General features: G+C 42.9%; 1 protein-coding gene across 1 annotated transcript in view; it reads left to right on the top strand.

Annotated features, from left to right (window-relative positions):
- T265_01638 (hypothetical protein) overlaps positions 1 to 19678 on the top strand; it is a gene marked incomplete at both ends in the record, with an annotated part of 35968 nt that extends 16290 nt beyond the window's left edge. The window contains 2 exons of the mRNA XM_009165704.1: positions 17676 to 17823; positions 19236 to 19678. Of these exons, the coding sequence (XP_009163968.1) occupies positions 17676 to 17823; positions 19236 to 19403 (316 nt within the window). The remainder of the gene's footprint in view (positions 1 to 17675; positions 17824 to 19235) is intronic.
- Positions 19679 to 21717: the final 2039 nt, after the last annotated feature.

Here is a 21717-nt window from a genome sequence, read left to right as displayed (position 1 = left end):
TTCAGCATAGGTCAACACAAGTTTCGTCAAGAATTCACAGCACTTTCTCCTCATGATTATGAAACTCAATAGTGCTCAGCCGATGTAGTCACCTAGATATTGTTGCTTTGACCAATCTTCATCACTTTTCCTAAGGGGACAAAATCTTATTGCAGATGTTAAGCAAAGCACTGACTTGAATAAATGCCAACTCTTCTTATCGGTGCTGTATTCAGAAGGTAGGAGGGAGCAGTTCTGATTATACACAGCACAGGGATACCCTAAAGCACCTGCATCAATCCGTGCAGGTGTTGACATATTTCATCTAGTGTTTTTGTGTTCGTTTTTTAATTCGTTCCCTCTAGGTCAATAGGCTTTTTCATCCAAGGTTTTGTCTCACCCCACTGAGCTGAAGCGTCATCTAATTTTAGAAGCAAACGGGGTGTAACTACCGAATCGCTGATTATCGTTTCCTTTTCCTGCTCCCACAGTAAATCGATGGCCAGCTAGGTGAATTTGACTGTGAATTTAAACCCAAAGTTTATGCAGGCTGTGTGTGACCAACACCAGACCATGGGAGGTGTACATATTTGTGACTGATGTTCGTACTTGAGTGTATTCAAAATGCAGTGGTCGGAACACTCAAACTGCTCCACTCTTGAACAGAATATCCCCACTTCTAAAGATACCAGATTATCTCCAATATGTAGGACGCAAGTGTTATCTGCTCTAAGGGTGTCACACAACTTTTTTACTTGTTGGTAGTCATCTGGGTCCTTCAGTCACCGTTTCTGATTAAGGCGGAACAATTAGCATCTTCTGGTGGATGATTGACGTTTCCCTTTCATACCTGATGAATTTTCCTTGTGTGTACCCTGGAATTAAATAAACCAAGGAGGAATCTTTGTTTTGAAATACTGTTCCTTAGTCATGATGGCTGAGTATATCCCGAGTGGCATGTCCAATTGGTAATGCTGTTACATGATTTGGTGCACCTGTGTATCGGCCTTTAGGATGTTATCATCTTGGCTTAAGTGCGTGGGTAAGTTCCGTGCCCTTCTAAATCTTAATAACTAAAAAAATAAACTGATTTATCATGAAGATTTATTTTAAATAGATAAGACAATCCAATGGAATCAGTGGGAACGATGTGAATCATCGTGCATGACAGCGTCCTATGATTTAGCTCACACCTTGTTGCTTTTTCGAGCTTTTGTGCCATATATATATATAGTATATAAAGTAGACAGACGCTGATCACGTGGTGTGAATTCTGTGGCTGCAGTGTGCCTGGAACCGCATACTGTACGAGTGCGAGTCGGTCACCTCGTCCATCATATGCTCGTCACCGAACGGCTTATATATCAACTACGGGCTACGACGTCCGAAGACTGAAATACACTGGTGATGCTTGAAGGACGCACTATAAAATGTCCCAACTAAGGATGGAACACTTACTCGGTGCTTTCCCACACACACTGACCTCAGTTACACTACGAAATCTCAGTTGAGAAATCGTGTTGACTAGATAAATTCTTCTTACAGAACCCAGTAACCGAGGGGATTTTTTTTCTTTGGTTCGCTTTGTTCCTTCAGTTCACGAAAAACTGGGATTCCATTTCATGCTAGCACAGAAAAAAGACTGTGAATTATTCTTTTCTTCTTACAGAACCCAGTAACCGAGGGGATTTTTTTTCTTTGGTTCGCTTTGTTCCTTCAGTTCACGAAAAACTGGGATTCCATTTCATGCTAGCACAGAAAAAAGACTGTGAATTAACTGTTCTTCTCGATCAAAAAACAAATGACTAACCTGAGATGCTGATTTTCTCTTCAATGACAAATTGAGAATGAGGTTGGAATCTACCTCAGAATAAGCTGTTAGAACCGATATAGAAGCTTCGAAAATGTAGCGTATGTTCCGTAAAAATCACTAAAAATTCACCGAACTACTCTCATTCATTTTTATCGAAATATACTACACGGCTGGAAGCAACTCACAAGTTTTGACGAATTTTTCGCGCCTGGTTTTTCCACTATAAGCTGTGCCCCCTGTCTTTAGTCTGTGCTTATTCATGACTTATCCATCCGCCTTCAACCATCGCGCGTCTGCAAGTTATTTGATATGAGTTGTTCCTTTTTATCGCCACCTTTGACCGACGCCGTAAGGTCCTGTTTAGTGGTCATCAGCCCCCAAACTTTTTGCACCGCTCCTATCTCTCACGGTAAAACAGTAGTTATTCTTACTTGCTTACCCCACGTCCAAACTTTTTATCAGTATAGTTCGACTTCTTGTATTCTAAGCGCTGTCATCAGGGTTCCACTTGATCCGTAGGTCTGCCATCAAATTTATACNTTCCCTATATCAATTGTACTCCCGTCCTTTCCTGGCGGCTTTCGAGAAGGATCACTGACTTATTATTTTTTTCGGTAAAACACGTCTTTGATTACAGTGCCTTATTGTGCTATGCCTTGGTTGGCTTTGCAAAAAACATGTCTTTTTATAATTGTTTCACTTTAAGTCGGTGAACTAAGGTGGCTTAGCGATCAAGACGCAAACTTACCAACCGAAAGGTTTGTGGTTCGAGCCCGAATCCGGCATCTCATCTGTCCCTGTCTAGGCTTGGGCAACCCAGATAGTCCCTCAGGCTTCCCGCAGTTTGCATGGCATCTAGGCACCGAACGATCGCTACAGCTTAACGATTCAACGTTTTCCGTTCTATTCATCAGCCACACACATCAAATCCACGCCCACTGAGTACAAGATTTCAGGATACATGTTACCACCAACATGCCGCATTATTTGAGCCCTCACTTGGCTTGGTTTTCAGTCACTCTCAACAAATTGCATAACAACTTGGCATCTTTCTCCCACTTTGTTCTCCTCTTTATGGTTTAGCTTACGTACTATTAACTAATCGTTATTACTTGGTACTTACTTAAAGTCGCGTGGCAAACAACCTTAAATGACTTGATCTGAATAGCGCATCTGTTGTCTCCACGAAGCATAAAAACATCCGATTGTAAGCATACTTAACTCCCAAAAAGCTCAGGCTCTATTGGACTGTTTTCCCCAAAAACTCAACATTTTATTGGTATTTCACATGAAATGAATTTGGATACAGGATCGCAACTTGTTGTGTGTTTTGTGAAAATGTATTTCCTAAAATGTCTCGTGATAAATCGTCTTCAAGGTCGCGACCTTAGACCAACCTGAGAATTTCCGAATCTCAGTCACCAGCATGAAAATTTCAAACCTAATTTCGGACACGTAGACACTGATAAAAAATAGCGTGATGAAGGAGCACTTTGCATGTTTACATTTCCCCCATTTGGCCAGTTTCACCCAACAAATCCAAAATAAACGACAAGATAAAAAGAACCCACAGGCCAGAATGAGGAGAAACAGTCAGGTTAGGGAAGAGATAAAACCAGTTCCAGTCCACCAATGGGGTAGTCGATTTTCTACGAAGCACATCTAAATTATTGGACAAGAGTGTGTTGGTATGCTCGCAATCGAAATGAAAACACGTCCGAAGTTAACTCGGATGGTCTGACCATCACGGCTATGTGGACAGTTAAAATATACGGGTATCGTAGATAGTTTTATCTGAGTTAATGTTTCCTGCTTATCCTTCAAAGACAAAATCGATCACCGCTGTGTACGTCATCAAATCCCACAAAATGTTTTGGCCAACCGATTTCAGCGAGTATACCAAAATACTCTTGCAACAGTTGCTTCTATTTGCCGCGTGACCATAAAGAATGCATTTGCCTTTACATGTGAAGCATAAAATATATGCTTGACCTAGAATTAAACACCTAATGGCATGACTGAACATATTTGTGACGCGTAAACATCGGGAGACTCTCACACCTGGTGCAGCCAAATACCGTTTGTTTACATGGTAACTTCTCCCAGAAAGGGATATCTATAAGACTGATGGAAATTTTAAGCTTTTAAGCTCTTCAGGGCTATACATCTTTAATTTTTCCAGTTACATCCCAATAACATATACCTTTACTACCATATCATTCTGGCTTCCTTCTCACAGTTATAGCTGGGCATGATATTACCGCTCTCACAGTAGGACAATTGTAGTACCTCCCCTCATGCAACCATTAGAAACGGTGCGAAATGGATTTGACCGATGACCTCGTAATCCAATTACTGATTTTGACTCACAGTGCGTAATTTACGGTTTTATATGTTGGTGTACTGGAAAGAACACTCTGGTTGGTGGCATGTGACTCGTTTGTGGACAGTTTTTTTACTGCAGAACAAATCAGATGAGAGGTTTATGGATGGGTGGGCGCTTTAGTCTATTTTTGGAGTGTCAGATACTTGAAAATCCGTGAAACGTTGATGTCCTTGGCAAACGACATACGCTGGATACTCAGAGAAAGTGCACATTTATGTTTTAGGAGAAAAAACAAGCAGATACTGACGAACTTAGTGAACTTTTCGAATAAAAATTTTGGTTCAGATTTACGAAATAATATTGCATTTCGCGAATATACACTCATTTGCAAACTAATTTGGTTTTTCGAGAGACTCACCTGGAACCCAGCTGAATCCCTCGGTTTTCATGTAGTCTGGTGCAGCAAATTCAGTTGCCTGGAAAAATCAAAACCAAGAGATTAAGCTAGGTTCCAGGGGAGTCTGTCNTCTCTCAAAGAAACCAAATTAGTTTGCAAATGAATATAGATTCGCTTATTTCGTGCAATTTGTTTCAAGTAGAACATAAGGTTGACGGAATCTCGGGGACTGCGCCTACCTGATGAGCCCCAAGAAGGGCGAAACCGGTCATGGGCTGTCGAGGAGTTTTCAGCAACCTTATGAGTGTTGCATTACAAAATATTACATTTCTGTATAAACTGAAATCGGTATCGGTGGTTTGAGTCAGAAAGGGAGATGCGAAGGTGGGTTTATATCAGAGTTAAACAATTTTCCTAATCAATCGGTTGTTCGAACCGATCGATTGTTCATAGCTGTTGCTAATGATTTGCAACTCATTTGAGCCCAGTTTTGTTGGCGTATGGATAATGGTGCATTTCGATGGCGTAGATCATTAGTAGCACTTGTCAATTTATTCATGAGACTTTAGAATTTGATTAACTCTAACTCTAAATTCCCTGTTATCGTCTCACTGACTTGGACACAGGCGTAGGTTTCCTCCGTAAACTGAGGTATAGAACCACAAAGACACCAGATTGTGCCTTCTGGAACGTGCGGCTTTCAAGACCAACCAGATGGTGTCCGAAAATGATGACGTGAATTTACTGTACTACCCCCTCCGCACAAACTGCAGATTGCATTTACGCATATCAAAATTACGCTTCGACAAGTTATCAACCAACTGAGATGCCAATTGGGCGACCACGAGTGTGGAAGGATCACAGAAACCTAATACATGAGTTCGAACGTGTTACTCTGTGCACCGACAAACAGGATTGGGTGGGAAAACGTGTAATAGCACTCTACCGAAATGCGGAAAAAGTAGCAGACACAGGGGCTGGGCGTATGGTTGTATGGTTTGGAAGTGTGTATTAGGCAGGGTGGCAGTCACCGGGATAGATAACACTCAACTCAGTAAAACGTAAAATTAGTTGAATGGGGTCATCAAATTCTCAGCCCTATCGGTGGAACGTGGGCATTCATATGGGGGGAGAACACTCGTCTGATAGGTGAAAGTGCTCAATTCATTTGACCTTATTGTGTGAATCCAGCCATTCCACTCGTAACAGGCGTGATAAACTCAGTTTCGACTGATCACAGACTGTTTTTTTAATTAAACAGTGCACAAATTTAGTTGCCAGTAGACGAACCAGTAGAAGTGAAGTTGTACACACTACCCTGGTTTTTGTGCACCTGTGTTGTATCCCGTAAACTTATGAAAAAACGCGACGCTGATGTGGGTAGGACCGGAGAGACATTTGGTGTTGTTTGGTGAAACACATTTATTCGCATGCAATTTGGTCTTGAAGTTTTTTTTTAAAAAAGCATCATACACGAGAGATTCAGATGGGCTCCAGGTTAGTTTCCCGTCAAAACCAAATTGATATGCAAATGAGTGTATATCGTGAAATTTTAGCTTAAATAGAATACGAGGTTGACGGAAGTTTGGGGGCATCCTACCTGATGAGCCCCAAAATGGACAGAACCGGTCGTGGGCTGTCCAAGAGTTTTCAACAACCTTATAAGTAGTGTATTACGTCCATGCAGATACGCATTACTTTTGTCTCAACGTCTCTGTCATCGATGAAAACGACAGGCTTTATTGGTAATAAATAGCCAAAATATATCAATATTGCGTGATCTCTCCAAATATGCTGAACGATCTGTTCCACCGAGCGTTTCAAAAGCGTGTGACGACTATGGGTCGTAAAGTACAGCTTCAGTGGCCGAGAATACGTGAGTGATACATGTTGTTCACCCTGCTGGGCGAATGCGTAAGCACCGTGGTATGGATACGAATTTGAATTCCAGGTACACACAACTTGGCAGCTAATCAATCCAAAGTAGCAAATTCGGCTCGCTCACTTTAGAGCATGATTGTGGCAAAACTTACGTGCATTTTTGGCGAATGAATTGGTCTCCCCATGAAACGAACATATCCATTCAGTTAAAAGTTGTTCTTTCGAGAGTATTGGCTTCTCAAAGAAACATAACCCGTTCTCCCACTTAGTGGAAAGAGTTTGGAACCGATTGAGAAGTCGTCGTTTCAGAAGAGCTTGGTAAACAATCGATAGTTTTCTTATTTGGACAACGTTTCGCTTTTGACACAAACGTTTCATCGGGCCAAGTGAATAGGTCACCAAATTGGCCAGACAGACGAGGAGGCAATCAGTAAGTCCTCTTCAGATTATCACACTAGATCAGCGTTGAGTGTCAACTAACGGCTCTTGTTGGCTAGTTTGGTTGCCAAATTCTTAAATTGATGGATTGGAAGAGTTTCAACTTAGTTATGAAAACAGTTCTCGAAACATTTCTCGAAAGCAGTCTAATCTGGGTTCAAGTAGAACATGAGGTTGACGGCAACTCGAGGACTGCGCCTACCTGATGAGCCCCAAGAAGGGCGAAAACGGTCGTGGTCTGTCGAAGAATTTCCAACAACCTCGTGAGTAGTTTCCTTCACTTCTGATCACTATTGCTTCCTAATGTTCCACTTCATGGTGCTTCACTTGACGATTCACCTCGGGTGACACTGGTAGATTTTCCTTGATCTTCGTGGGCATGTGAATGTTGCAACAGTTTAGTTGGGTGGAGGGGATGTGCGTAGGGTTAAGTGGAATCCAGATGATGACTGCTCTGATAATCGCACATTAGCACGCGTTAGGTCGATTGGTCCAGGACCGTTCTCCACACGCTTTCCAGTTCCACGCCTTCTATTGTGTTAACACTGGGAGGCTTGGCGATTTCTACCTCCTCGGCTATCAGTCTCTGTGACGTGGACCGTAGTCCTCGCCTCAAAACTTCAACATTTTCTAAGTCTATTTAGTGTCCCGTTTCCAGTGCGTGTTCCACAATTACCAAGTCTTTAAGCAATGCTTGATATTCATCTGCGTTTCTCGGCGGCCTGTTTATTTTTCTACTATGCTCCCCGACTCTGATGTGTAGTTCCCTGGCCGTCTCTCCTATGTAGACCTTGGTGCAGTTGTTACACTTAATTTCGTAGGCACAGTCCCTGTTTCTGTTTGCCGGGAGGCGATCTTTCAATTGCACCAGTTCAGAGCGCAGTGTTCCGCCTCTGAAAAGCTACTCTTACGTCAGCCGTGTTTAGAATTCTTCGAATGACCTCCGATGTCCCTGGTTTTATGGAATAACCGCGGTCCCGATTCAATCCCTGTTGGGTTTCGTTACCGGTACCAACACCCTTCGCAAGCCAGCTGGATATCCACTACCCCCAAGTTTGTTCTTCACTTCAATTTGAGCCGCTGTCCGATCAGCTTCTCTGTGCACAGAGAACCCATTGATTCAAGATTTTGGCAACCACACTAGCCGACAAGGGCCGTTAATTGACACTCAACACTTATCTAGTCTGATAATCTGAAGGAGATTCACTGATTGGTTCCCCGTCTGTCTTACAACCTGGCCAATTTGGTGACCTGCTCGCTAGGCCTGACGAAGCTTTTGTGTCAAAAGCGAAATGTTGCCCAAATAAAAACTACCGATTGTTTACCAAGCTCCTCTGAAACGCTGTTCACAATTTGTTTTTCGAAAAATTTAGATGTGGAGGCGTACCCCAGTTTGGATGAACTGCCAATCTATAAACCATATGAAACAGTGAACCACTCGTTATTCTAACCGGCTCCTCTATGTCGGTATCATATCTAGAATTTTCACCCCCGTTTGAGAGTTCCACAAAGTGTAACTGGTTATCCAGTAACACATTCATCATTAGACTATAAACTTGGCAAAGGTTGTAAACTATTCGGCTGTTAGACCAAAAAAACACATCATTCTAACTCTGTAGTTCAGAAGTTGAATTTCATCACAGTAGAAGAGAAAACGTCTGTTGTTCATCGTCGTACTGAACCGTTCATTATCTTACTGAACCAGTTTTTCGCAGCTTTCGTTTAACAAGTGAGCCTAGGGGATAAAAATATGCAAAAACAATTCGTTTAGTCGTCTGAAGATTGCAATCGGATTAGAGCTAAACAAGGAACTTGTGACAGTTGTGCTTTTTCATGATCCGATTCCTTCCTGCATTTTGTGGCGGCAGACGGAAAGGTGTGTTTGGAGTTCAAAATCTTGACGTGACTTTGGCAAGCAGAATAACCGGATGTGCAGTATCATTATCCAGGGAGAACAGAAATTTTTTTGTCGAAACACTTCGTTTTTGGGTGGGCGTTCGTTTCATGAAGTCGACCCAGCCTAACTATCATCATATTAGTGTGACACCTTGTTCTCCCATGGTTATCTGCAATTAGTGGCGGTAACCGTTGCCCGGTGGCACTGCAATACAGTAGCCGTTGGATGTGGTGCTTCCTTGCATAGAGTTCCTTGAACATACAGTTCATCCTCCCTCACTCCACTTTTATCGAAATTGTTTCATACGCGCTGACTCACAGATGCACGACAAAGATGCAATCACACCAGCTGGGTATTATGCCACAGGACTCTACGGATGTGGTTTTACGTGTTTTAAACTGATGTTATACCGCTGTTGAATTTCGTACAAAAGATTTCCACTAACTTCACCATCAAGGTCTTTCGCGGGATGTCGACATCTGTTGATATTCGGCTTGACTGAATGCGTTGAATACCAGTCCGTAATGCTTTGAATCCGGGTGGTGGTAATTCTTCAAATCATGGCTAAAATGCTCAACTATTTCCCTTTCGGTTTGGTTTAGGCTCCCTCATTTTATTCTTGTTGCGGCAGTCACGGTACGATCATCCAGCCCAATCTTTTCCCGACTGACCAATCGAACTAACAACTTTTGACATGTTAAACGTGACAAAAACTACCCCTTACTGTCGACATGTACACCCATTCGCATATAAATTTGTGCTTTTTCGGAAGGAGACTCTCCCGGAACCACACCATTTTGAAATGCTTCTCGATACATCTTAGCCACGCGAGCGGCATGTGTCGCTCTCTCCGCAAAATGCAGCACCAGAAAAAGCGGGGTTATGAGCACACATACTCTTTTGGAGGTTGGTTCGTTGGCCCCCAGTTTGTATAATTTTAGGAACTAACTAATAACACGGTAGTTGGGAGTATTCGGAACTGGTGTTATGGTATCCGATATGAGTTGAGTGGCTAGCTACACACAATGAATTCTCTTGTTTGGATCACTTTCGCCTATCAGGCTAGTGTGTTTTCCTATCAAATTATCCTCCAAGGTTCAGCCGGAGGTAAAGAAATGTTAGCGAACCGGTTCTATTTATTTTCTCGTCTTAAGGGGTTTAGTATTATCTGTTGTCTGTCAATACCAATTACACAATACCCAATTACACACTGGTATTGGTCGCCCCAATCCACTTTCCACGTAATACTCGCCTAAAACACCACACCAGTGCAACACCGTTCGGTGGAGTACAAGTACTTATCTCACCCCACCCTTTGCTCAATGCACAGGCTGATTTGTTTGAACACTGAGCTCACGTGCAAGGACTACCTGAGTCGTGGTCGGCAAACCGATAGGTAGCGATGATTGATGTTTTACCGAAGAATAATGTGGTTTGTCCAAGCCCACTTTGAGAATGGTGGACTAGGCCGTGAGTTGGACATTCCGAATTTACCCAATGCTCCTGGTCCCGCCTAAATTAGCAGAACAAATGCACCAGGTTCCTTAGCACAGAGGCAGGACGAATTCTCACTTGTGGTTCTGTTACCCACCAAACTCTTTCTAACAGAGTGAAGAATCCAGTTTTGATCGGTATATGCACATCGATTTCCATACACATGCCAAGATGGCGAAGGCGTTGATCACACTTTATTGATTTCACAAGAATGAAGTTTGCACCGACACACTGGATCAAAATTGTACCATCTAACTGACGTTTAGTAAGCCCAGTAATTCAGAGTAAATCACGCTTTATCTGTCGCGCGCTTGCCTCGAAAACCGAACTATGGCTGTTAAATCCAGCATACCCGACCAAACCGCTACAATATCGACGTATGTGCTTTCTTAACAGTGCAATCAACTGATATACCTAGTCGTCTTTCATGAATAAATTTCTCGGCCCGTGTGAACACACAAGGTATGTGTAAAGATGAAAGCAAACCCATCATCCATAATTGGGAGCAAATATTCTCTCTATCTCACAGTAGCCGGATTTCACTGAAAATTTCTCCTGTTCATTAATTTCTCACAGACCTCTGTCAACCACACAAACCTTTCTCAAGATCAGACAAATCCACAATTTTACTGTCGCGGAGCACTTCACAATCCAGTTGCCTAAGCTGCGCTGAGTACCACATTACCATGTCTGAAGGCGATGTATTAAAAAGCTATCTTTCATCGTCTTTGGGAATACTAAGACGACCAATGTCCTGAGGTGGGAACCGACTACCAAATGGGTTCTCCCACCTACAAGGACTAGACTATGTCCCAAAAATACCACGAACCAAGATGGTTCAGTAGATGAGGGACGAACTTATTGACCTCTGTGGTTCACACCCAACCTCAGGATACTGACTGCTCCTGTCTCAGATTGGGCAACCTAGAAGCACCTCAGTCCTCGTTCTTCCTTTATGTGGCACGGCAGCTAGGCACCAGAAGAGAGCTACAGCTGAACGCTCTCTCCTTACTTCAGCGCAAACTCATCATATTTGTAACAACACCTTTCTTTCACTGTCGGGAGTCATGGTGGCCACATGTTAGTCCAACGAAGCCATTGGTATCAATTTCACTCCGGCCGTAACCTGAGAATGTTTTTTCAGGTCTAAAAGTGACACGATTTATAGCTCAGCTTATTCTCACTTGAACGTGCTCATCATCTCATGCTGTAGATTAGAATCTTGGGAGATCAGTTGGCGTAGGTAGTCGTTGGTTTGTTTTCTCGGTTCAGTGCACAAATCAACTGCCATATCCTGTTTTATCATCTTGCATCACGATCGATGAACTCTGTACCCATTGACAGGCTTACCACAAGGTGGCACCCAGCTCAAAACGCCCACAATAGTTTACAAAACTTTGGCATATTAATCGTGGCGGTAAAAAAATGTGAAACCGAATATGTATCCAACCTAGTTTGGGTTCCATTAACAGCAAAACAAAGAGAAGTAAGTAAGGGGTAATGATCAGTAGGATGATCCTGTTGGCTTTTCATGTACGGTATTGTTCAGCTGCAACGTCAATACTTGCATCTACCCATGGAACGCACGATATACCAAACAGTCCCTCGGTTTCCGTGGTACTAATTTTTGGTTGCATACTGAAGTTGACAAACGAAAACTGCGTCGTGTGACGCACATGACTCGCAAAATACACCCAAAATGAAACAAAACAATATTATCGTTTCCGTTATTTGGGACTTGGGTGAAAATACGTACCGGTTACTACAAAACAGCAAAATGCTCTGTTCTCAGTTAGACCGCAGTGGAAATAAACAGTCATATCGGTGCTCTGATCTGATCCAAGGACAAAATTTTCAAAACTAATCCACGATTGTGTGGTACGGATTGGGACGGGACCTTCCAAGAATACATTCTTACTTTGTGGGATTACTCAAATATTGATTTAATTCCACCTTCCGTTAATTTGTCTGGATCTGTTGTCTCGTTGGCTTTGACGTCATGTCAGCCAGTGGCTTCGGTTATCTTCGTCACGTGACCAAGATTATCTCTCCAGTTTTGCAACTTAATTGAATAGCGGACTTCCTACGGAAATGAAATGCAATCACAATACAGATAATTTTATCTCTATTAAGGTTTACTCATGGGAGACGACGGGCTAATTACATTTTACACTCTTTACCCTTTTATTCAACATGATTCACGAATGTCTCATTGCACAGTTTAGGCAACTAATTATAAATACAATGAAAAAATGTGAAGGGGAAACTAAAAGTTATCTCACTTGGGCCTAGAATTTCAAGAACTATGCTTTTCGCAGTTTTAATGATTCAACTGTGATACGCATCGAAGCTGGCAGCACTTTCTGTCATGCTACTGCAGAAGTGACCGTTTCAGTTTACGGTCTGGCTCAGTCCTGTTCTGGAAACCCCACGGACTGAGTTTTCGAAGGAGTGAAGTAAGAAGACCTTGCAAACTAGATGCGCTTACTGAATGTGAATTTGTGTTTCTGGGTGACTCTAGCATCGTTTGTAACCCTACCTGCTCTCTGCACCAGCGCATACATTTGCCCACTTTCTACACAGATCGATCGTGAAGCTAGCATTACTTTTGCAAAATTGGCATTATAGCTTCCGACGTGCTGCGAAAACGCATCGGTTCATCGAAACCAATTGCGATGAGTCAGAAGTCAGTCGGTTTATTTTCAACACACTCACATTCAGGCAATACCGACCAGTTTAGAAAGGTATGCAGTGTAGCCAAGTATGTCCGGCAATCGGAATGTATGCAGCCTAGTTCCGGCTGCATACCCATTACCATGGTCTGTTAGGTTGTGAGGTTTATGACTGGAAGAAAAATTCCCTCTCCATTGCGCGCAACAGTCCCCCATAAACTAAATAAGCGAAAACACGAACCTGGTTCAAGAAGGGCAACAACTGTGGAAAGCGATGGAGTTCGGCCTCTTCTAGGGGTGGCCTATCCTTGGGACGAATGGCTTTACAAAGCAATGAAATCAAAAGTTGTGCACAAGATGTTGTACTCGAAATCGCACCGTTTTCCGCCAGGCATAGAAGGTACCCACGCAGATGTGTGATGTTAGAAGAGAACATACATGGTTTCAGTGGATACGCCAAATGTTGGACAGAAGAAAATTTGAAATTGATACTGAACGCTAATAAAATTCTACTCCTTTTTCTAGAGAATAAGCAATTCCAGTCTCTCTCTGGGCTACAACCTATCAGAATTTATAAGAAGTGTACAACCGGGTGCCCATAGTGGATACGCCAAATGTTGGACAGAAGAAAATTTGAAATTGATACTGAACGCTAATAAAATTCTACTCCTTTTTCTAGAGAATAAGCAATTCCAGTCTCTCTCTGGGCTACAACCTATCAGAATTTATAAGAAGTGTACATCCTGATAGGGTGCCCATAGAAAACTGAAACACAGTGTTCATTTTTCCGAGTTGGTATGTTGTGTGTAGCCAAAAATGGCAACAATACCCCCCTCTCAACTTGCAAAAAGTTGCCAGTGCCGGTAAATGCACCCGTAGAATCACTTGCTCACGTGGAACGGACTGCCACCCGTTGGTTAACACTGCGAAACATTTATCCAATCGGATATTCATTCCAGTTGGCAAATCAAACAGAACAAACTGCACTAGATATGCGACAACTACCGGGTTACTTTTAATTAAAATAAACCAATGCGATTCGATGTCCAGAAGTGGATGTCTCGGAGTTTAGCTATGTTCTGAGAGGACTGAGCAAACGGTATCCAACATTTGTAAAACTGATCTTCCTTGTTATTGGATTTGTCCTGTTGTATCCAAACTTTTGGAACGGTTTTGCACTTTCGATCCCCGTTCTGTAAGACCTGAACTGAACTGACCTGTTACCAGCAATCCAATCATATTCGGGATAATACACAGTGGTTGAATCGTCCTTTCACTTTCTGCACTTTGTTTTCAACATCTTCACTGTCGTAGCGAGTGACATTTGGGTGACATGTTGTGAAACCACATGAGCTTTGTCAGCACCGTCAGCGAACGGTTTTTTCTTGATGTGAGTTTCCATTTCGTCGTTGGAAATTACTGCTTCACGAAATATGGAAAACGCAAAAAGAATCATCAGCATCATCGAATGTTTGTAAGCTAATCCGACGACACTTTTTCGGCCTCATCTCTGTGAAATCGCCTGACCTTTACCTTCGAAAATACACAAGTGTACTTTCCTTCTGTTGTGCTTGTGCCCTCTTGCACTCTGTGATAGATACAACGTGCACCTCGTGGCGTTTTCGACGTTCCACTATAATACCAAAACTTGAAAATATTGGACTTAATTTTTGCAAAAGTCAGCTCTCCTTAGAGTATGATATTAACGACTAGGGGTGACCTTGAAAGGTACGCTACTGATGTTGAACAAAGCTCGCTGGATTAGAGCACCATGCGATACATGAAGAAAAACTATGGGGATTATTTCGAACCATTTTGGTGAGGTTAACCACTAGATTCAAAATGCCAAAGAGATGTCATTACCTCGCCTGAATGAGTATTACCAGTGTTTTCAGGTCTAATGTATCTGACATTGTCATACTTCAGTAACGCATCGAAAGCATACCTCTTCAGCGGTTGTAAAGTGTCTACTGAAACTTTGTCTGTCAATTTAGTGATCTCCAATGTATGTTATCTCTCAGGACGGCTAAAATACTAGGTTTATTGCTGGAAGAACTTTTAATGGGCTTTACTATTCGGAGAGATCACACTAGGGATCTTGGATCTGAAGGTCAAACATCAACTTTCTCCTTGAGTGCATCTGTCTCTTTTTTTATGTAATTCGGCCAAAAAATTGTCTAGAACTTTCTTTGTCAGTCGAATATAATGATGTCGAGAATGCTGAAGAACCAAACTTTTCAGTTATGTTTCAAGCGGATTTGATGGTGGTGATAAAGATTCAAACCAAATGCCTATCCATCGGTCACTCGGTTCATTCGTGCTCTCTTCTGAACCCAAAAAGTCAGCAAGTTATTGTCAAACAGATGAATAAAAGTCATGAGTGCACTTTTCAGTTATGTTTCAAGCGGATTTGATGGTGGTGATAAAGATTCAAACCAAATGCCTATCCATCGGTCACTCGGTTCATTCGTGCTCTCTTCTGAACCCAAAAAGTCAGCAAGTTATTGTCAAACAGATGAATAAACGTCATGAGTGCAATCTGCGGCTATTGAGATATCTTTGTTTAGACCCCATTTCAGAGGAAGTGACAACTTGATGGATCTGACATTATTTGATTTCGGTGGTTCAGATTCACAAATTTCATCCAGCTGTGTGTGTAAGGTGTAGTCAATAAGCAGGAGCGAGTCCAAAACAGAGGTGACCACAGTTCTATTCTGGCGTCCAGCATTAGGCACTGAATGAAATACATCCACTCCGTATTGGTTAGATCACGGACCGGTATCGGGATAGTGAATGCGGACGACTTAAAATGAATGATAGTGAGATGAAGAGAGGAAGAAAACTGGTTCTTAAAATAACAGCAGGCGCTCCGTTTCTTTCTGAGAGTTCCGTGTGTTCTGAGTAATTCCAAACGGGAGGAATTTTGGCCTATTTAGCAACTCGTGTACAACTTGGATCACTGTTCCGAATAAACTGCAGTGCATAACCCTTTATAAGAAACGTCCGGATAATCAAAAATGAAACTGATAGCGCTTCGGAATAGCACACAATCACACCCCCTCTACGAACAACAACCGAGCAAGCTTCTGTTTCTGGCTTCTCAGAAATTCTACCGCTATAAACTCACTTTTCGGTCGTTCGAATCTTATTCCCACAGTCTGGTGAAGCTATTCGATATGAGGTCCTGAGGATAACCGGCTGAGAATGTGATTGATTCTGCCAATGCTTACTAGCAGCCTTGTTGATCACCGACCAGTTTTACTCGACCAACCTCGGCTAACGTTTGTTCTGCACGTTTAAAAGCAACCGTATAGATGGACAACCAGTTGTGATGAGCTACTGACCGCAGGCTTGTGAATGCGCTTGTCTAACGTGAATGTATCTCCCCATGAGGGTAGCTAACTGTGAGATATCTAAAGCCTGAAATATACGTGTGGAAACGCCGGAGCTTTCCAACTTTCGAGAAATTTGCAGAGTATCATTGGTAAATTCGGAGGTACAACATACAAATCAATATTCCAGAAAACCTGAGTAGTGCTTGGATAAATTTTCCTACTCCGTAGAATGCTGAAAATGTCACGACTGTGCCTAACGATTCAACTCAAACGGTTCCATCTGTTTATTTAAAGCCATGTAGAGTTTTATTGACCTTCGGTCCTTTGTGCTTGCTTGGAGACCAGCTGTTGACCATTGTTTCTAGGTATCTGCCGTTCCTGTGCTCACTTAGGCCATGTGCCAGAATGCGCTTGTTCCATCCAACGAATTCGTTCATTTAGCCTGCAAGTTGAACACTTCAGGTATAAGAAAAAGTCCAAAACTCCTAGTCGAATTCAAAACGTTTAAGATATGAGGCATTGTCAAGAGCACCATCACTCCGAAAAGTAATCGACTCATCGGGGAGCATAACTAAGAAGTTCCCGTGTACTCATTTCCAAAAGCCGTTAGGGCTGCTATTGACGTCCTAGCGGTTTGTCGACTCAAATGCATACAATTGATGTTTCGCGTGCAATCTACAAAATAGATTGGTCGACTGTAACCTGGAGTGTTGTAACTCGGTCAGGCAACAATGTATTTACCAGTAGTACGTTGTTCATCACGTACTGAAAGGTCACGGGATTTTGGAGATAAGCCAGACATGTGCATCCATATGCACACTGCAGAAGCAGTCGAGTCATCCATACAGTTATCGGGTCTTCTGTGGCGCGCAGTGCGACCGTTCTGTTCAGTCTACTGGCTCTTTATTCAACATGACAACCTTCCGGAATAATCGTCAACATTTTCTCCCTCTCTATCAAGCTCGGTAGCACTCGGTTGTCTGCGACAGCCCAACCTCTCTGAATTCCATATCTTACGGAAGATGTCTTACACCATATTTGCTCCGCTTTGCCTCAGAAACCCAAATGGTACAAACTGGTCCCCGTGGCTCAAAAATCCACGTAGACATGCGTACTAAACGAGCAACTGAGGTGGACGGGGTAGGGTTGGGAACTGACGCCCAGGTTCCAGCTCCAAGGCATCGAAAAGGCGAGTCACCTTCCAGGTACGGACATGTATGCGGCGAAAACGTTCCTTCTCTTGTGGTCGGTAAATATCCGAATCAAATATATCCATCTGTCATAGTTAGGATGAACTACAGTTGCCATAAAATCAGTAAAAAATGATCCAATGGCAAAATATCGTTCGGCGATCCATAAAATACTGTATGAACAGTGTGGCATTAGCATGTGTCTGTCTCGTTTAATTAGTTTTAGAATGTCCCATATCTCATTTGTTTACAGGTACGTTGACTTCAAGGAATTTTTGGAATTCGTTGATGGGCGTTTGGCAAAAGTCTATGCATCCTCTAATGGAATCACTCAGGAAGAGGCCGCTGCTGAGTTGCGGAGAAAAATTGCTGACACCAACCCAGTTGCTCATGGCGCCACAGTAAGTTTCAGTTCCAGACTATCTGTACGCGTATTCTGAGACTATAGTGAACCTTTTGCAAGCCACTTGCTAACTTTGACCCCCCGTTCGACAACGAATACACACGCGCGGGCCACCAATATTCCGACACACTACCAAACGTCTCTTTTCCTCATTGAGACCAGAGGGTCTTGTAGCGTAAGCACACAACCAAATAGGATATTTTTCCCTAAATCTGTGGTACTAAAGACGAGGTTAACAATTGATGCACTTCGTCACCCACAGCATTTGTGGACGCGCGACGAAATTTCGTCATGACGTTGCACCACCACATTGCACTGGAACTCAAGAACACGGTTCCGAATTCATAAGCAAGAATGACCAACTACGTACACCAAGGCCTTTCCAACATGGTACCACACATCCACGACTGTGAGTGAATTACCAAGTGAAGTAAACCCAAGAGTAGAAGCTAGTCGTTTCCCAGATTAAAGACGATCTCGGTATCATACAGATTTCACTTGATGTTAATCAACCTTATCGAAGTACACTCATTTGCAAACAAATTTGGTTTTGTGAGAGACTCACCTGGAACCCACCTGAATCTCTTGTTTATGATGTTTTTAAGCAACTGAGTGTGCTGTACAGGCCGCCTCAGGTTTCATTTGGTACGATATTCGAGACATCGTGATACAGGCACAGACGCAAGGTACTGCTCATTAGCAAATCTCTCGCAATACCAAATTTGTTTGCGAATGTGGGTCCAAAGAGGACGTAAGGTTGACGGAAACTCGGGGACTGCGTCAATAAGGGCAAAAAAGGTCGTGGGCTGTCGAAGATTTCCCAGCAACCTATTGAGTAGTGCATTACGTACATAATCAACCTTGTTTTGTGTCGCCCTGATGCTAGGGCAATTAAACACATTTTTTGTGACTGATCAAATCCATGCGCACAATGGAAATGCGTCGCTTTAACTATTCGCGCTATGTCACATTGAAAAGAGAACATACTGTTCAGCAGTGGCTTTGTTTTGACCAAGAAGTGTCATGGGATTGGAAGGTTGAGTTGCTTTCAGACCACATAATTCCATACGAAAACAATCGAACATGCAGCAGCAGTCAGTAGACAAAATATTAAAATCTGAGCTACTTATGACAGCTGTGAAATGCTCAGTCTACTCTAGGTTACACTAAAAGCAAAATAGCTCAGTGGTTAGAGCACGAATTTACTGACCAGAAGGTCAGTGGTTCGAACCCGACCTCTGCCTCTCGACTTTCCTTTCCAGGCTTGGGTAACCTGGCAGTATCCCAACCCTCGTAGTTGCTTCGGGTGGCATGGGAGTTAGGCATCGAAAGCGTGTTACAGCTGAATGGTCATTAGTTCATTACTTATCGAAAATCCATGAATTCCCTTCATTCCCTCTTTACGTGTAGAAAGTATCAGCCGACGCTACAACCTCAAGGCTTACAGATGTGAAGGGATTCACCGGCTCACACAAAGAACGGTTCGATTTGGAGACAGGAAAAGGCCGTGGGAAAGAGGGTCGTGAAAATAAGCCACCTGCATTTACAACTACTGGTATATCAGCACCTCGGAAATGAAGCAAGCACGAACTCGCTTTTGGTTGCAGTTCTTTTACACATGCATTTTCCACAAACGCACCATCGTCTTTATAACCAACAACAGTATTCTGCACACATGATGTAATTTATTTGTAACTGGCAAACAGACTGGCAAATTGTTTTTGTTCCGTTTATTTGGCAACCAAGTAATTTGTTTGTTATTCACATATGGTGAACTTTTGAATCAATATTCACTTTTTCTTCGTTACCACAAATAATACTTTGACGAATATATCTACGTGAATAAAGTGGACTTTCATATAACCTTTGTTGATTAGCCAAAGAAGATGTAGTTGAAACAATACCCCTGATTAAAAAGCCGTTCAGCTATAACACCCGTTCGGTACCTGACTGCCATGCTACTTGGAAGAACTGAAATAATTTCAGGTGACACAAGCCTAGTTAGGAGCATTAAAGGTGTTGCGGTTGGGGTCGTACCGCGGACATTCGGGATGGTAATTTCTCGCCAATGAGGTGGCTCAAGCTCATGCCTTTAAGTAAAGAAAACTGTCCCTGTGACAGAGGTAGGCAATCTGTGACTACGTTTCCTCAAGGATGGTCAACCGCATGGTAACCCCTTTGACCACCACAAATGTCGGTACACAACAAAACCTAACGGAAAATGTCCTGCGTGACACAGTGGGTTCTTCTTGCTTAGCACTTCGGCTAACGATGCAAATGATCAAAGCATATAAGTGTGTCGAGACCGTTTCCAAAACTTGATGAAAAGAGCGCAGAGTTTCTTGACAGATGAATTTTAAGCTTCTAAAAAAGGTCTTCTCATATTGGATCGTTCGGACCTGGTGCTTTCGGGATACACATATAGATCCGCTCAGCCTTCATACGACTCCAAGTTTTTGCAACCGAATCTCCTTTAGAAAAAATGACTGATAATAGAAAAAAACGCCGCGGAAAGTCAGCTCATGTAAACAATACGATGTTTCTTCGCCAGAGACACTATAATCACCGGGTGCCAACATCAAGTCAAGAAATACATGTTGCAGTCCGAAGCCACCTTCATAGAGGAGCTGATATTGAGTACCAGTCATCTGGCATGTCATGACGTTAACTTTTGAAATGTTCGTACAGGTTGTCGGATGATTACTCAACTTAAAAGTCAGAAATGAAGATGAGGGGAGTCGATCTGCCAGGATTTTACCCAGGTATAAGTAGTTGGTGCTGTTCACCAAATGCGAATGTCTGCATTCGATTCCCTCTGTCAGATAAGGGATTCGTATAAAACAACGCCAAAAAGAACTGAGGAATGGCCAGCAAAAATCCGTCCGGGTTCGAACTCGACCTCTGAATCTCAACTTCTCCTGGGCAAGCTGGCAGTATCTCAGTCACCAGCATTCATCGGGTGGCATTGCAGATAAGCACCGAAAGGATATTACAGCTGAATGAATCGTTCACACGCGCCTTCAGTCGGTTTCGGCTATCCACATAGTGATCTGTTTTTTTCCACATAGATGCACCGTCGCCCGCACCACCCGGGACATATGTATCCCACTTTCTATGTATAATGCTGTTTCGCCGAGTGCTTCACCTGTTTAGTCGTCGTTAGTGCCAACAGACTACCGCGTCTGCACTTACCTAGGCCTTGATCCCCGGCGACGGGGAGATCGCGATTGAACGAATGGTCAAGTTATTGGACAATATGATGATCAGATTATACGTGCTGAAAATCTGCATAAGCGATTCACATGTTGCACTGTTCCGTAAGCCGCGGACGAATCGATGCCGCAATTCGAAATATGATGCCCGCGCATTTGTTGTATGGACGCCCCTGAAGACATAGTCGAATATCCGACCTATCGCTTACTGGACGAGTAACTGGCCGATCAAGCTAACGCGGATTGGTCTTCTTCACCATGCGAAGGAAAGCCAATAAGGTGGAAGGGCTTTTTTTGACGTATCTGCGGGACAATATCTGACATCAACGAACCAGACTGTAGATCTGAACAGAAGTCGCGAGCTCGTGGAAATCAGTTTGAGGACACAAAACTGATTGTGGTTCTTGACTTTGTTAGTCTCCCTATCTGAATTCAATTTTGGTTGACTCATCGGCCTGAAACTCATCCTTTGACGCTATCCATCATCTCTTGCTGGATGCGATCTGCAATTTTGAAGTACCTTCATCGGGAACTCAATGTCCCTTTACACACGGTTTCATAACAACGGCAGTACCCATTACTGATGCATTTTGTCCAGGACGATGGTAGCCCAAAATCGGTAGCAGTAGGCGACGGGAACTGAGAATATCTGGCAGCATGATCCGGGAATCATTTGAGCA

Source organism: Opisthorchis viverrini, assembly GCF_000715545.1.
Source record: "Opisthorchis viverrini unplaced genomic scaffold opera_v5_18, whole genome shotgun sequence".
Taxonomy (NCBI): domain Eukaryota; kingdom Metazoa; phylum Platyhelminthes; class Trematoda; order Opisthorchiida; family Opisthorchiidae; genus Opisthorchis; species Opisthorchis viverrini.
This window is presented reverse-complemented; position numbering and strand designations above follow the sequence as displayed.